At 33.9% G+C, this 17,164-nt stretch overlaps 2 protein-coding genes across 3 annotated transcripts; one reads left to right on the top strand and one right to left on the bottom strand.

Annotated features, from left to right (window-relative positions):
- Window positions 1-1,135: 1,135 nt before the first annotated feature.
- Window positions 1,136-11,443, top strand: oys (lysophospholipid acyltransferase 6). Of its 2 annotated transcripts, XM_069502789.1 has the most exons (10): window positions 1,136-1,666; window positions 2,362-2,501; window positions 3,484-3,561; window positions 3,797-3,888; window positions 5,113-5,360; window positions 6,241-6,376; window positions 7,945-8,165; window positions 8,864-9,064; window positions 9,830-9,981; window positions 10,352-11,443. In XM_069502789.1, the coding sequence occupies exons 1-10, from the start codon at window positions 1,583-1,585 to the stop codon at window positions 10,530-10,532; spliced, it is 1,533 nt and encodes a 510-aa protein (XP_069358890.1). In that variant the 5' UTR covers window positions 1,136-1,582; the 3' UTR covers window positions 10,533-11,443. The 2 variants fall into 2 exon arrangements, with proteins under 2 accessions (XP_069358890.1, XP_034830690.1); XM_034974799.2 differs by lacking the exon at window positions 2,362-2,501 and having other exon boundaries at window positions 1,137-1,666.
- Window positions 11,444-14,570: 3,127 nt separating this feature from the next.
- Window positions 14,571-17,053, bottom strand: LOC117987753 (uncharacterized). The gene is made up of 3 exons (XM_034974803.2): window positions 16,700-17,053; window positions 15,104-15,319; window positions 14,571-14,776 (listed from the first exon to the last, which is right to left on the bottom strand). Exons 1-3 carry the CDS (start codon window positions 16,983-16,985, stop codon window positions 14,640-14,642), a joined length of 639 nt encoding a protein of 212 aa, XP_034830694.1. The 5' UTR covers window positions 16,986-17,053; the 3' UTR covers window positions 14,571-14,639.
- Window positions 17,054-17,164: the final 111 nt, after the last annotated feature.

Raw genomic sequence — 17,164 nt, forward strand, 5'->3', positions numbered from 1 at the left:
AAATTGCTAATTCGCGCGGCCGACATTTTAGTGACGTCATTTCAATGTTAATGAGACATGGCTCCAGCGCAATAGCAATTTGCGGGACTTAAATCTTGCCCTGTATTATAAGCTGCAGTAGGTCGCATCTTGGGTTGCGCATTACATGGCCATATTCGAGCTTTCTCCTTTGCACACATTTAAATAACTCCGTGGACTCCCATTCCTAGCCATTCCATATTATCAATGCATAGTAGTACTTGCGAATTCTTTGTATCAATGTTACCAAGTCTGTTACACAAAGTGCGACAAGGCTCTTTTGGCGCGTGGCCAAAATCGGAACTAACGGCCAAAGTCGCCATCTTGTGAAGTGTCATGCTGTCCCTATGTGCTGTCCCCGTAGATAGAATAATAGGTAGATGTAAGTACCTACTGTGTAACCGCGTATGAGATAGCGATAGCACGACGTAACGATGAATAACACGACAATTATTACCATTGTTTAGTAGTCAATATTTGTATTAACCGATCAACAATATTATTGTATTAAACGTTTTTTATGTGAAAACAAGTAAATAACTCATGAGAAATACAATTACGCCACGAATTCTCAAAGTTTGTTTTGCAACTTCTTGTATGTATTCTTGAAAAAAACCAGTTACTCGATAAGGGACAAAAAATAGGTTAGCTGCGTCTCTGTTTATCACATTAGTAACTTTATCTGTGCTCTCTTTTTAGTGCGAATGAGAAATCAAACGTTCCTGCATCTACCTTTATTACCCTATCTACGGCTGTCCCCCTTATATGCGGTGTTGCTAAGTATAAAATCTAAAATTCATTGTTTTTGTTAAATATTAGAGCCATTCCATATACATAACATCACGATAATATATCCTGATAATATTATGTACAGCATAAATGTGTCTGCATCTTATAGCTATATTTTGCAATAGTTTGAGCAGGTAAACATGATAAGTTGCAAGTCCTTGGCCTATAAATGGTTTTTATTATTCTTTCCCGATTTGGAAACATGGACGGCTTTTCTAATTTCTCATTCAGTTAACTAAAATTTACTCGATTTTCGACATTGACATTAATTCGATATATTCCGTAAAATTAAGGAGATTTTATTTGCTGGCTGCCTTTGTTCTTATAACTATGCCCCCCTGTCAATGTCATTCAAGTGCCAAAACTCAAAAGAGCCTTTCCATCATAGTCCAATTTTCAATCAAAGCAAAGAGCTAAGTTTCTTCCTCGTTTCTTCAAACAGTTTTGACGAGATCATATTGTAGACTATAATAATTGAAAATTGAATTGACTCGCTTAATAAATAAAGTGGGTGTGCTGTCGTACATTGTGCTGTATTGACGTAATAGTTATTAATTGAAGCAAAGGTAATATAAGCGATACATTGGTGCAATACTGGTTAAAAGCAATCCAGAAATATAAGAAAAGTATAATTTATTAATGCTGTGAAAAAACTACTTATATACATAGTTCCACCTAAAGTTTTGAAGAAACTAATTGTTGTTTGATTTAATTGTATATACCCATATTTTTGTACGCACTTTCCAACGTTTGGTTGAAAATTTTATATGTGAAAATGTCTTCAAATTATTATGATTGCTACGACGGAAGCAAGCTATTTCTATTTTTGTCAAATAAAGTCGGTCTTCCAATTGATCTGGTAAGTATTACCATGTGTTTTTATAAGCTGTTTGTCATTCCTTATTGGCTTTTATTTATGTATACATAATATTATCTTGTTTGTAATGTTATTTGCCTAAATAATAACATTGGCATGTTGTAAGCAATATGATAATTATTCTATATTAAATCAGTGAATGAAAAGTGTCAAGTGTGTAACTGGTACTTAGTTATTTAGTTTTAATTTGTTACCATCTTCTATTGCCTCACCTTACCTTGTAGGTGTTGTAAATGAGGATAAAGAATAGTCATGCTTAATCACAGAAATAGGTAATGAATTGGTCATTATTTTCATAGCTACTGAGTAGTCACCATTTCAGGATTTTTTTGCAACTTGTGATATGATATTGTGTATTTTATTTATTGCTAAATAATTGAAACACTAACTGATCATTTCATTAAAAAGATACTGAGTGGTCCTAGTTTGTTATTTTTTATTGCTTGGTTTAATATCATCCTTAAGAAAGTGTTAACCTTCAAATGCATTGATTGTTAACTGATGTTTTGCACATAGATTTAAAAGAATAAATAAAGAAAACAACTTTTAGATGAAAAAAAAATTAGTTATAATTAATTAGATGCATGTCCATCAACTAATCTTCCAAAGTGTAAAACTTGTAATTTTCTCATAAGCACATACTTTTGTTTCATAACATTTGTTCTTTTTTTCATTAGGTTAATTTTTTGATCGCACAATTAGCTGCATTATGCGTTGCCAGACTTTTTCGGAAACCATTAAAGCTAGCTTCACCAGAATTTCGACATTCATTGTGCCTTGTTATAGGGTTGCTAATGGGATATTTCTGCTTTGGAAAGTAAGTTATAATTTTATTTTAAACTCTAAATACATTTTTTATTATATAGGGTAACTAATCTTTTCATTTTATTTTATAAAATATTTGTGTATATAAATGCAAAGTGTAACATTAGTGAGTAATTGTATCAGAATATTAATTAATATTCATACCTGAATTATAGGTATTTTGTAATAAGTATTAAATCATTATTAATTGAAGTATAATTAGTTGAGTGCCACTTTTTCCATCTTTAAATTTGTTTAACTTAAAAATATTATTTTCAAAATAGTTTTTGTATTGAATAACATAAACTTTATTGAAACTCTCTCAAAAATGTCATTTATTTTTTAAATTCAGATACAAGTTAGACTTGACTGCAACCTCACCTAGTGGTAAGTGATGATGCAATCTAAGATGGATGCGGGCTAACCTGGAAGGGGTATGACAGTATTTGTTAAACCAATACCCATTTGGTTTCTACACTGCATTGTACTGGAACGCTAAATAGCTGGGCGGCGATGCTTTGCCGGTAGGGTGGTAAATAAATAGCCACGATAGAAGCCTCCCACCAGACCAGACCAGAAATTATAAAATTCCAAACCCCTGCCGGGAATCGATCCCGGGACCTCCCACTAAAAAGACCACAGCGCTTACAACTGCGCCAGGGTTTATTCACCAGTTAGCTTAGTTAGTTTCTTTGGCGTAAGATAAATCAACTGTAGATATTATAATAAGAGCTGATACGGGTTAGGTACTTACTTAACAAAGTTTTATGTTATACATAATACTTATAAAAATGAACCTACCTTTTTATTGAATCAATTGGTATATTATAAAAATAATGCTTCATCATTTATATTATATCATATGGGTGATCTTTAAGGTCAAAACACTTCATGCAATAATTACTTAATATTAATAAGAAATATTTTGATTAATTCAGTTGATTTATAGCCATTCAATATGACTAGTATGCAATATTAACATGAAATTTTTTCAGACAAGCAGTTCATTTATCTGTACTACCCATGCTGAGTTACACATTACTTAAATCTGGGCCGCAACATTTGATGGGAAAGTGTGTATTCTGTTATAAAATGTTTTTTTAAAGTATCTACCCTAAAAATTAATTTACATATTTAAAAAATTAATTAGATATGCTTTATTGCACATAAAAAACTATTGAAATATTTAAAAAGCTATTATATTAAGTATCTTTACATTAAAAGTGAACTAAACACTAGTCAGCAAATGTAAACTCGTAGTTGAATTCCTCGGCATTGGAAATTTGTTATAATAAATAATTTTTTCAGCATTACCCTTGCTGCCTCAATGTTATACTTGTCATGTCTACACCTGCATCGACAATTATACCATACAGGCGACTACACACTGGATATTACAGGTAGGCAATTATGTATGTATTTATGTAATAATATACAAATCGTGAAAAAGCTGAGGTAGCCTAGCGGTTCAAATGTCGTCATCCTAGTTGAGGGTCCGGGGTCCAATCCTAGTCTCTCAATCCAAACTATAACTTTTCAGAGTTATGTGCATTTTAAGCAATTAAATATCACTGGCTTTAACACCCAAGTATTGTCTAGGTATAGGGTATGTTAATATAACCAATCCAAAGGTAAAGTGAATCTTTAACTATGGATTGGTTGTTTATATTATAGTACTAGCTGATCCGCCCGGGCTTCGCTTGAGGGAATTCAAAAAATCTGGGGAAGGAATTTGCAAAAATTCTGAAAAACGTAGATATTTCTTCATTTGTAACGGCCAACCCAAATACTTCATGAAAATAACTTGAAAAACGATGGACCTTCATACTAACACTAATCCCTTATTTAACCCTCTTGGGAGTAGAATTTTCGAAATCGACCGAAAGGCTAAATACCAATTATCATCGATGTAACTTTAAAAATGATGGTCTTTTATACAAACTTCCATCCCCTATTTAATCCACTTAGGGGTTGAACTTGCAAAAATGCTTTCTTAGTGGGTGCCTACGTTATAAAAGGAACCTATACTGTCAAAATTTCATGTTTGTAATGGTACAATTAGGTACACCTACCGAGTAGTGAAGCGAGACAGTAAAATGTCACTCGGCCGAGACAGTGCTGTGGCTGAGAAATTGTGGCGAAATTGCACTCGTTAAAGTGTTTATACCAACCGAGTACTCGGAGTACGAGGACACTGACTCGCCACTGTACTCGTTAGGTGTAATCGTACCATAACTCCAGCGGCTTCGGCTGTGCGTTGATAGATCAGTCTGTCAGTCAAGAGCTGAATGACAGACTGATCTATCAACGTACTACCTACTCTATCGACTGATCTAAGCTTACTACTTCGGCCGTGTGGATTATACAAATTTCAAAGCCATATTTCACCCCCTTAGGGCTTGAATTTTCAAAAATGCTTTCTTAGCGAATGCCTACGGCATAATAGCTATTTACGTGCCAAATTTCAGCCCGATCCCTCCAGTACTTTGAGCTGTGCGTTGATACATCAGTCAATCAGTCACCTTTTCCTTTTATATATTTAGAAGATTAAATTAAAATTTTGTAATACTAAATGTATCTATTATAGATTCTGGTCTGTATGATAATACTTAAATATATTGCAGGTCCTTTAATGGTCATCACTCAAAGAGTAACATCATTGGCATATTCATTACAAGATAACTTGACTAAAAAGGAGACAAACTCAAATTCTATGGAGCAATCTTCCAACAAGGATCAATCTCAAGTGGTCAAATTACCTTCCCCACTTGAATATTTCGCATACACATTAGCCTTTCAAACTTTAATGTGTGGACCAGTCGTGTTTTATACAGATTACATTACTTTCATTGAAGGCGATGGAATCAATGAAGTTAGTGTTTTTTTGTACTTAATAAGTAGGTACTAGATAATGCAATTTAGGTTTTTAAAAATCCCGTGGGAACTCTTTGATTTTCCGCGTAAAAGAAGAGCTTTGCCCTTCCTCGGGATGCAAGCTATCTCTGCCAAATTTCGTCAAAATCGGTTTTAAGCTGATGGGATGAAAAGCTAGCAGACAGACACTTGCATTTATAATATTATAAGTAGTATGGATTGGTTGTTCACTAAAATAATTATTTTTTAATAATTTTTCAAAACTGTACAGAATGAATTACAGACTTCGTATTTACTATTTATCATGCCTTGTATTAATGCTCTACTGATTAAAATATTCGAATCCAAAGTTCCACAAATATTAAGAAGAAGATAATAATGACTATTAAGTCATACTTACCTGTCCTGTACCTGTTATACTAAGGTTGCCTGGAAGAGATCGCTATTTTAGCGATAAGGCCGCCTTTTGTACATGCTATCTTTGTTATATGTCTATTGTTTTGGTTTTGGTGTACAATAAAGCATATTTTACTTACTTACTTACCCACAGACGTCAATGTAATTTATATCGCTTATTTACCAAAGTTTTGTGAGTACCTACCTACTTACCAAAAAAATGTGTGTTGGTGTAACAAAGTCAGCATATTACTTTCCTAAATACAAATGTGCATACATTAATTTGCTAATCAAATACCTACTTCGGCTGTGTGTATAAGTGACTTCGTTTAAAAAAAACTTACCCAATCTAATTTATTTGAGCAAATGTTACAACTGCAATTGCAAAATGCAAACTGTATGTACTGAAATATTTCGATTATAAACCTACATGTTCAATATGACTTCATACTCTGAATTAACGTATTAAACTCTTTTTTTAGAATCAAAAGTACATATCAGGCAGTCGTAAGGAACCCTCCCCTCGTCTGGCAGTTTTGTACAAAGTTGCCGGCTCCATTGCAGCAGCTGTCCTATATTTGTCCCTTGCGAACAAATACCCCTTGACGGCGCTGGAAGGTAACTATTAATAACTGTCCTCATATGAAACTATATTATTTTACAGTTTCCAGTACTACGACACTTTGTAAAAATGTGTAAAAGCGACTAGCGAGTGTAGATTTTTGGTTTTAATACTTGGCCTTACGAACCGGAGCTGCGTAGGCACGGTGCAACGAAGAATGTATTGGTAGCTACTAGCATCATTATTATTAAAGGCAATTAACCTGAATCTTGGTCCTACAAACCGGAGCCATGTACACACGAAACAACGTAGAATATATTGTGCGCTTCATTACACAAAACCTGAATCTTGGTGCTTCAAACCGTAGCCGTGTACAAGCAATATGACAAAGTAATTAATCTCTTCTATATCCAGCCAAATCTTCAAAGCAATTAGAAGAATTTCATATTTAATTTCCTTGAATATGTAATTTATATGACGTATATTATCTAGTACCTACCTACTGTACACTGATTTTTAGGGTAATTTAAAATTAATTTAATCGGAATTGAAATCCAACATACAATTATTAATTGCGTAAATCTATTTTTAAGATATCTACTAATCTAAAATCATAGAGACGACCTACGAAAAGTTAACAAAACATTTGAAAACAAATAAAAGTGGCTATTCTTTTTTAAATAAGTACCTAATCTCTATTTACCTAGTAAATAGCTGATATAATATGGCCATTGAACTGTCTAATAAATCCTTTGAGTAGCGTACATCTGGTCCAAACGCATTTGCGCTGCACCGCGTGACGTGGCAGGCGCCTTGCTCCATACAAACTCATCCATACTAATATTATAAATGCGAAAGTGTGTCTGTCTGTCTGTCTGCTAGCTTTTCACGGCTCAACCGTTCAACCGATTTTGACGAAATTTTGTACAAAGGTAGCTTGCAACCCGGGGAAGGACATAGGCTAGTTACTTTTATCCCGGAAAATTTAAGAGTTCCCACAGGATTTTTAAAAACCTAAATCCACGCGTATGAAGTCGCGGGCATCAGCTAGTATTTCTATATTTGCCGCGCAACCTCGCGTCGCGCGAGTGCGTTTGGACCATTATAGTTACTAATTTCCAAGATACAATCCACATAGCAATTAGCATGTAGGTATGTAGCTGTGTTGTTTGAATGAATGGTAAATATATTCTTGGTAAGTAGGTCTATTATTTCGACCTTAACCCATCCCTACCACCTGTAAATACCTAAATTTAGAACGTCATTTAATTGATTGAATATTTATCAGGACCGTGAGTAGGTAGGTACCTACATAGTTCTTTAATTAAGTTATTCACGAATATTATTATAATATGTTTCAAGTTAATTTACACTAACCTGAAAATGACAAATGAAACGACAAGCGAAAATTGTTACAGAGATAGCTTGCATCCTGGGGAACTGGCGCTACTTTTGATCCCGGAAAAACAGGATTTTTATTAAAAACCTAAAAAAATGCGGACTTTGTCACAGCATCATCTTGTATAGATGGCTGCTAAAAAAGTCTAGACTGTCATAGTTTTTAACATCTCGCAATATTTCATCAAGCCAACCAAGAAAAATTTTACTTGTTATTTTGTTGCAGAACTATCAGATCCCACTTCTGAGGTAGCCCGATCATGGTCCGTGTTTTATCTCTTATGGTACGCTTATTTGTCCACACTTGTAGTGCGATGCAAATACTACCACGCCTGGCTTTTGGCGGAAGCCATTTGCAATAACTCGGGAATGGGTTTCAATGGCTACGACAACAATGGCTCACCCAAGTGGGATAAAATATCCAATATTGATGTGTTTGGTTTTGAGGTACGTATTCAACAATTTCATAATTTCAGTCATAACATAGTAAAAAGTTTTCTGATAATAAACCTACTATTAGGATCAAATGGGGTTTTTCGTTTCAACACAGGATTATAAAGCATCGCGTATATAGTTATAGTATATCTTTCTGAGGGTAGGTGTCAGCTAAAAATTTTTTTACGAAAATCCAACCCTTAAGGGGTAAAATGGGAGTTGAAAGGTTATATGAAAGTCCTTTGTTTCTGAAGTTACATGTATGAAAATCGGCGTTAAGGTTAAAAGCTTTAAAACCTGTATAAGTTATTTTGGAAATCCCCCTTTAAGGGTGGTAAAATAGGGAAAGAAGTTTGTAAGGAAAAGTTTTTATTATTGATAACTTTAAATTGGGAGTTTTAGGGGGTAAGTAAGTATTAGCAGGTATTAGCTAAGAAAAGATTTTGCGAAAATTCACTCCTAAGGGGTTGAAAGGTTATATGAAAGTCCTATGTTTTTGAAGTTAAGCGATATTAAAATCGGCATTTAGGTATTCTGGGTTCCGTACCTTGATGAGACTGAGTGTGTAGGTAAGTGAGGCCTTTTGCATCAGCATCAGCAGGAAAATTTCTAATCTCATCAGAAACCAGAAAATTTATGCGGACGAAGTCGCGGGCAACTGCTAGTCAGGGTATATACAGGATGGCCTGGCTTCACCTATTTTCGTACAGTTTGCGCAGAACTTTCGCGATGCCGTAGCGAGTTGGAACAAGAACACGAACGCGTGGCTGCGCAACGTGGCGTACGAGCGCGGCGGCGCGGCGTGGCGCACCGCGCGCGTCTACGCGTTGTCCGCGCTGTGGCACGGCTTCCACCCCGGTTACTACCTCACCTTCTTTGCGGGTGGCCTCTTCACTGTCGCCGCTAAGAAGGTAAGCGTTACGGCTTCCACCACTTGCATAGAAGCGGCAATCAACGGGTTGCCTAGCTCAGAAAACAGTATTTCATATAAAAATTCTAAGCTCGAGACTGACTTGTACCGTTTGTTTGTAATATTCCATTCGAGGCGTATCTTGTTCCAATACGGCGATACAGACTGGACTTGTAGCGTGTGTTTGTAATGTATCATTCAAGGCTCAAGTGCTCCATTTTTACGGCTTGCGCTTACGACTTGCTCTCGCGATAACGTGACCTGACTTAGTTACAAAAACTTGATACATTACACCAAAATATTACAAGTCAGTCTCCAGCTTTAGAGCATTGACACAGTTCACGACAATTAGGGAACTTCTATCAAAATGTCGAGGCTTTGACGCCACTGACGATTTTTTTTTTGATTTTACGTCACCTAAAGGTGCTTATAAACTTGAGCATTCACTTGTAATGAGCATTGTTGCGAATGCTCATTTTTTTTTTGTCTTCTAGTCGTTCTTTATTTTAGTCTATACCATAAATAACCTCATCATCAGTATGAAACTGTCCAGCAATTTCCATTACAGTGTCAAGGGACTGGAGGAAATTGTTGGCGTGCGGCTAGTAAAGACCCTATCGGGTCTTTACTAGCCGCAGTCCTCTGTAGTGAAATCCTTTCTTCAGTAAAGTAGCAAATAATGAGCAAGTGGAAGAAATATACATTGTTAAGCAGATCTTGGTTTGAAACTGGAATATTGTAAGCACGCAGGAAACTTTTGTTTCAGATGCGAGCCTTCGCGCGTCCTATGTTTTTGGAAAGTCGCCCCAAGAAACTATTGTACGATGCGCTGTCGTTTATGACAACTAGGATTGCTATGACGTATACTACCGTCCCCTTCGTACTACTTCATCTCTCGCCGAGCCTTGCCTTCTACGGGTTTGTTATACCTATTTATTTATTGTACTTAATTATGTTTTTTAGACTTCTCTCTCACTACCTATATGTATGTTCCAGAACTCAGTTGTTTGAGTGGTGCATTTGCTGCTAGGGTGGTTAATTATTAGAAAACCTCGGTAATACAAAAATTGAATAACATTTTAATTTCTGATTTCACACAGATTATGTATCTTCTACATAATTGTTGGACATTTACGATGGCTACATTGTTATATTTTATGAGCGAAGTATAATTTATATTTACATGTTTGTAGTGTCTAATGTCAGTAAAATGCTATTAACGTGCCATCAAAAAGTAAATTTAAATTTAATTTAAAAAAATCTGCACAAAGTGTTCTTTTATTTTTAGGAGGCTGTACTACTCTTTGCACTTCATAGCGTTGGGCGCTATATTCCTTCCGGCCAAGCCTGCGCCACGAGTGTCTTCTCAGAATTGCTCTGAGCTTCCTCCGACGTCTTCCAAGTTTACAAAAGAGGCCTCACTGAGGGATGTCAATGGGAAACCAAATGAAAAACTCCAGATTTCCTAATAATATTTACCTTCATCTTTAACAAAATCCAATAGACTGGCAGATATAAGTATAAAATATATTATTATATAAGGTATAGTATTCATATTTTATTTGACACTATTGAAAGACACAAATATAAAAGGTATTAAGTAATATGATTATTATTATGCATTTACGAGTATTAAAACAGGCGCAAACGAGTACCTACTTTAGAAATCATATTCTATTTCTACAATATTAAAGTTTTACTTCCAGTTAATAGAGTTATTAGAGAATAATAAAAACAAATGATTCTCCATTCGAATAACATAAGAAGTATTATTCAGACTTAAGTGACTCTGAGGTAAAAACCTACGATTTACCGAGTGATTGCTGTTAAAAAAATTCAAGAAAAAATAAAAACCGACTTCAATAACCACAAACACTAAAAAGTAAAAAATAATTTAATTTATTACCCAATATATTATGTATACAAAAGTTATTGTAGTTCTATAGTAATATTTTTGGAGCCGGTGCCAATTAGCCGCACGAACCGTCTATCTACTCTTCATAATATTAAGACATACTAAGGATATACATACCAAACAAAAAAGAATCATCAAAATCAGTTTATATTTGGCGGAGAAATCGCGTAATGAATGTTCGCGAGAAACCGTACAAAAAACATACATTTCAATTGAGAACCTCCTCCTTTTTTGAAGTCGGTTAAAAATATCTACTGTTAACAAAGCTGTTACACTGATCGCAAGCAATTTACTCTGATCCATTGAGGAGTTCCGTTCTCCATCTCCGAAGATATTCATCAAATCTTTACCAAATTAAAATGGGACCACCTCTGAAGTATGTCCTACAAATAAAAAAAAGAATCATCAAAATCGGTTCATAATTGACGGAGTAATCGCGTAACAAACATACAAAAAAAACATACAGTCGAATTGAGAACCTCCTTTTTTTGAAGTCTGTTAGAAATAACAACTATCACAAAATAGAGATTCGGTAAATCCTAGGCTTTACTTACTGCAAAATCGTTTACAGTAAGTAGCACATCTTTACATATTTGATAGTAAGACTTCTTGCAGTAGATCCAAGGTTTTACATTTTACATTTTTAATTGTTACAATTTAGTTTTAGTTAATAATAATTTTATGGTTTATTTTAAAAAAAATGGTAATCAACTCTTAAAATTGCAATTTGCTGTAAATGACAAATCTCATGCATTTTATTTAGAACCTGAATAAATAATAATTATTATTATTGGTTTAGAATTAACCTAAACTACTTGTACCGGGTTCCGTACTATAGTCGTATTTTTTCGACATTTTGCACGATAATGCAAAAACTATGATGCATAAAAATAAATTAAAATCTGTTTAAAAATGCAGAGGTGAAGACCTTTCATATGATACTCCACTTGATATAGTTATCTTACTTCGAAAATGGAAAATACTAATTATTAGTTCATGACCACAATTTTTTTTTGTGTGTGATGTAACCACAAATTCACGGTTTTCAGATTTTCCCCCTAATACCCTATGAGACCCACCTACCTTCAAAATTTCATGATTCTAGGTCAACGGGAAGTACCCTGTAGGTTTCTTGACAGACAGACAACAAAGTGATCGTATATATATTAAACTTTATCTTGTGAGTAATATATTTTTACCAATTAATTAAGGCTATGGGTGTGATGAGTATTATATTTATTTTAATTAGGCAGCTGTATTTCTATTCAAAGTATGCAAATAGCACATGCAATTGTGGTTGGTACATGATGGTCGCAGTTTTTTTAGCTAATCATCAGATTTATCACATAATTCATTACATATTACAGAAGTTTATGTATGTATATATGTATAATCTATATGCATGGTATTTTAATTGTTGTGAAAAATAAAAAAGACTGATCAAAAGATGTTTAACAAACAGCTGAGCTAACTATTGTTATTCCAATTTAAAGCTTGTAGTTGGAGGGGTAAGGAGAATATTATCATGATAATGATAAGAATACTATTGTAACTAAGATATACTACGAAGACATCATTAGGTGCAGGGCATTAGAGTGAGTTTCCACTGAAGCGGGGCGAAGACTTGTTTACAACTAATTAGGTTATTGTTAGGTGACAATACTATCACATCATCTCTCAATAAACGAATTGGTCGAAAACGAATATCTCCGCTCTGCTGCAGTGGAAATACCCTGACATATAATAATTTTTTTATCCATGCCCTATGATATTAGATCACAAAGGAGGCCTTATTAACCCTTTTTCAAAAAAAATTATAACTATAGTTTACTCTTTACATTTTAAGATACAAATTGATGGCCCCAAATATTATCACAAATGCATTTTTCCCGTGACCTGATAGTAACATGTTATATTATGTATAATATATATGATAATACTAGATGATGCCCGCGACTTCGTCCGCGTGGATTTAGGTTTTTCCGGGATAACAAGTATGTTCTTCCCTGGGATGTAGGCTAACTCTGTAAAATTTCATCAAAATCGGTTAAACTGTTGGGCCGTGAAAAGCTAGCAGACAGACACACACTTTCGCATTTATAATATTAGTATGGATATGGATATTCGCATAGTAATGCCAATATGATCAAAGCTATTATGACCTGATAATGTAAGAAATATGCTAGATAAAAGATTTTTATACCATATAAAATGTGATTAAAACACAAATTCTGTAAATTCAATATACCTCAGTTAAAATTTTTTGTGTAATGTATAATGTATATTATAAGTTATATGCAATGGTTGTTGCATTGTTATCGTGATTCCAATAAATGTTTATTTTAATACATAAGTTACTTTTATTACATTTGTTGCCATTCTTGTAAGGTAATTTTTTGAAATAAATAAGTTGTATTATAGTTTAACCGACCGACTGAGGGCTAATAGCCATAAAAGTTAACTAGTTAGATAAAATAGGTATTCCAAAAGATCATAAGTCAGTACTTACACATTACTTACGTATTACATAATATGTAATACGTTCTAAAGATTTTACAACAGGGTTGCAACAAACAACTCGGAAGTTCGTTTGTCTGTCAGCGGGCTGTATCTCGTGAACCGTATGTATCGAGTTGAAAATTTTGAGAAAATGTGTATTTTTATTGCCGTTATGACAGCAAATAATAAAGCAGGTATTCAAGATTTTAGAACTTTTTGTTATAGAATAAGAGTCCGAAACAAGTTATCGTCAAAAACTGTTTTTGGGCGCAATTTCTCCGAAATGGCGGCGCGAGCAGCAAAAATACGAGGTGGCAAATGAAAATTCGGAAAGAGCACGTCGAACTCTATAAAATCACCAATTTTCAAAACTCCCGAAAAACTTTCCAGGTAACCCCCTTTTTGAGCACCAATGACCGTTCAAAATATTAAAAAGTTTTATTGCTAAAGGACTAATGCCCTTAGCCTGCTGAATTAACTATTCTTAATATACCTACACAACTTCTACACTGATCAATAAGCCTTTGCTAGTCAAGTAGTCAAGGCTTCTGTCTCTGCCAGAATTTGTATTTAATTTTAAATCATAATAATTAGTAGGAATTAATATTTGCCTGGCCTGGCCGTCAACCGCCAGGGCGGTTCTCGGCGGCTAATGGAGCGGCCGGGAATTCTCACAGTTCAGTTCAGGCGCTGGTGTTTTGCGCTTGATCTCACTGGCCGCTGGCCGCGTGTCGTTAAATGCGTGCGGTTTTTAAAATTTATGAACAATAACTAGATCTAGAAAGTTTGTTTGTTGGTTTGCCTTACAATCACGCCGCAACAGCTAGACCTGATTTTTATATGAATATAAATGAAGACCTGGAGAGGGACATAGGCAACTTTTATCCTGGAAAATTAAAGTTCCCACAGGATTTTTGAAAATCTAAATCCACGTGGACAAAGTCGCGGGCATCAGCTAGTTTCTCATAAATCTATATTTAATATATAATTATAAAAAAATAGCTTGTACATCCCAACATATTATACTTACAACAAATTATACCCCGAACTAATGATCAAATTATGAAAATTCTTTCAGTTACTGACAGATGGGTACATTATCAACAAGTGTATTATCTTAAACAATAAACAAAATACATAAATACAAAAATAAAAGAGTTCTTTAGTGATCTTTGTCTTTAAGCTTGTGTACTATAAATGCTTCCCTTATGTAACATAAGACACCGGCAACATCATTATTTTCTTGTAGTCTTCTTTGGAGTTCTTTGAACAACTTGATTTTTGGATTTATACTTTGCACTAGAACAAAACATTTCTAATAAATCAATACTAAAAACATCTGATAATAATAATTTAGAATAATTATATATATAATATCTGTCCCGGCTTTACTTACGTGTTTAGTCGATGTTAGCCCGGCTAGTTTCGAACCCATCCGGGGTCTTTTTTCAAAGGAGTCAGTTCGCGCACGCGTCGCGATTGTGATTGCTAACGTAGACTAAACACGTGAGTAAAGCCGGGACAGATATTATATATAATGGAAATCACTCACGATAGTTTAAACGCTAAAATAATTATATAGGTAAGCTATACTAATTTTCATTTTATTTACATGTCAATACTTACATGTATACTGCCGCGTTTTAATATTTTTCATTAAATACACAGAGTAATGTTCACCATTCTTCTTAAGCTCTGTAAAGAATTGTATGAAAACTAATTGTGTGTCCTTTGATCTGGAATCTATTGAATAATAGATATTCAAACTTTTTTTAAAGTGCTTCCTGGCCATCAGAAATGCTTCATGTGTCTCTTTGACTTCCTGTTTTAAAAGTTTCTGATCTATAATAAATAAAATTTTATAAATAAATGTATTTAAACATCTTTATTGCCAACTATAATTTTACAAATAATAAAACTACAGGATACCCATAAAAACAGAGGGTGACCTTATCACTACAGTGATTTCTTCCTGGCAACCCATACTAAAGAATTTAAAGAAAAAAAACAACATAAGAACTTAAACTGTAAGATAAGGAACCATGATGCAGGTGTACACAGACACTAACAGATTTGAACAATAATCTGTTAGGTGCATAATAGGTACTACATAGTTTGTTTTATAAATCATAAATCTGTATCAATATTTTCTTGTAATTTAATTAATTATTAATTAAATTACCCGGGGGCTCGAGCTCTTTTTGAAGAAATTGCGAAAAGAGTTATCGAGTCAACCGGGAACCCGAGAGCTGGCAGCTACCTTGGCCAAAGAATTAGTTTGGCCATCCAAAGGGGTAATGCTGCCAGCATCTTGGGTACAATGCCTCGCTGCGGTGGTCTCGATGAGGTTTTAGATTTAATTTAATTTATTTTAGTTTTAATTTAATGTTGTTTTTTTTTAGATTTAAGTTTATTGATATAAACTGTAAATATTGCTTCCTTATAGTACTTAGATAATATTCTACATTAATTATTTAATTAAACCCTTGGTCTTGAAAAGCAGTTTCTGGTCTATGATTGTTGATGAAAGAAAAGGTAAAAGAGCCTTTCTTTTCAATGGTGGATGTCAGAAAAGAAAATAAAAATTAGGTGTTGTATCCAGTAATCCTGCACAAATCAGGTATTCTCTATATATAAAAATGAATCGCTAAATGTGTTGCTGATCGCAAATCTCGAGAACAGCTGAACCGATTTTGCTAATTCTTTTTTATAATAGTCCTTGAAGTACGAGGATGGTTCTTACGGAGAGAAAAATTAAAAAAATTATAATCTACTGTAAGGCGGTACGAAGTTCGCCGGGGCAGCTAGTTTAATAGAATTACAAAATTACGATAATAATTACAAATCTAAAAAGATTTTCATTAACTTTCAAATGGAAGAGATTAAATTTTAGAAAAAGGTACATATATTTGAGTACAGTGTGGCAAAAGAAGTACTCATTTCAATATGTACTTGCAATTAGACAGTCTGCACAGGTTATAGATTGAGGATAAAATACACAAGCGATACAGAGACCTGTTTTTGTACACTGCACAGTCACCTAGTTTAGTGGGCTTGTGGACTACTTGTTTAGTAGTACAAATCATTGTACCCAGATTGAATTATAAAAGTTTGACTTGAATCAATTGAATAAAACCTGCAACTCCTTGAAACATGAGGATTTGAGTGGATGGATTGAAGGAAAAATATTATTATATAAATACATTAATTATGAAAATGTACCTCGTTTAAAATTTTCAAATTGAATTTGCTGTTGTGAAATTTCTTTAAGTATAGTTTCAATGTCTTGTTTTAGCTCTTTATTCCTTTCGAATAATAATTGTAATTCTTCATCGTTATTTCGAGCTAAGCAATCCTTGTCTTCAACAATATTTACGAAGCCTTTGTCAAGGGCTTTAAGAACACTTTCGCATGAAGTATTTATTTGTAATTCAAAAAGCCTGTTCGATCTTTCTTCGCATTCATCAATATCGATTTCATAATTCCAGTTTTCATCAATGATACCCATTATGTAAAGTAAATCACTGATATCAAACTTATAATCAAATTTATTTAAAACTTGCGATGATTGTTTTATGAAAGATTTGAGAAGAGACCGTTACAACCACAGAGTACAAAAATATGTACCAAAGAGTATGTATTACAACTACTATTATACAATTTAATATTGTTTTCTTTTTTTTTAGA

Source organism: Maniola hyperantus, chromosome 13, assembly GCF_902806685.2.
Source record: "Maniola hyperantus chromosome 13, iAphHyp1.2, whole genome shotgun sequence".
Lineage (NCBI taxonomy): Eukaryota > Metazoa > Arthropoda > Insecta > Lepidoptera > Nymphalidae > Maniola > Maniola hyperantus.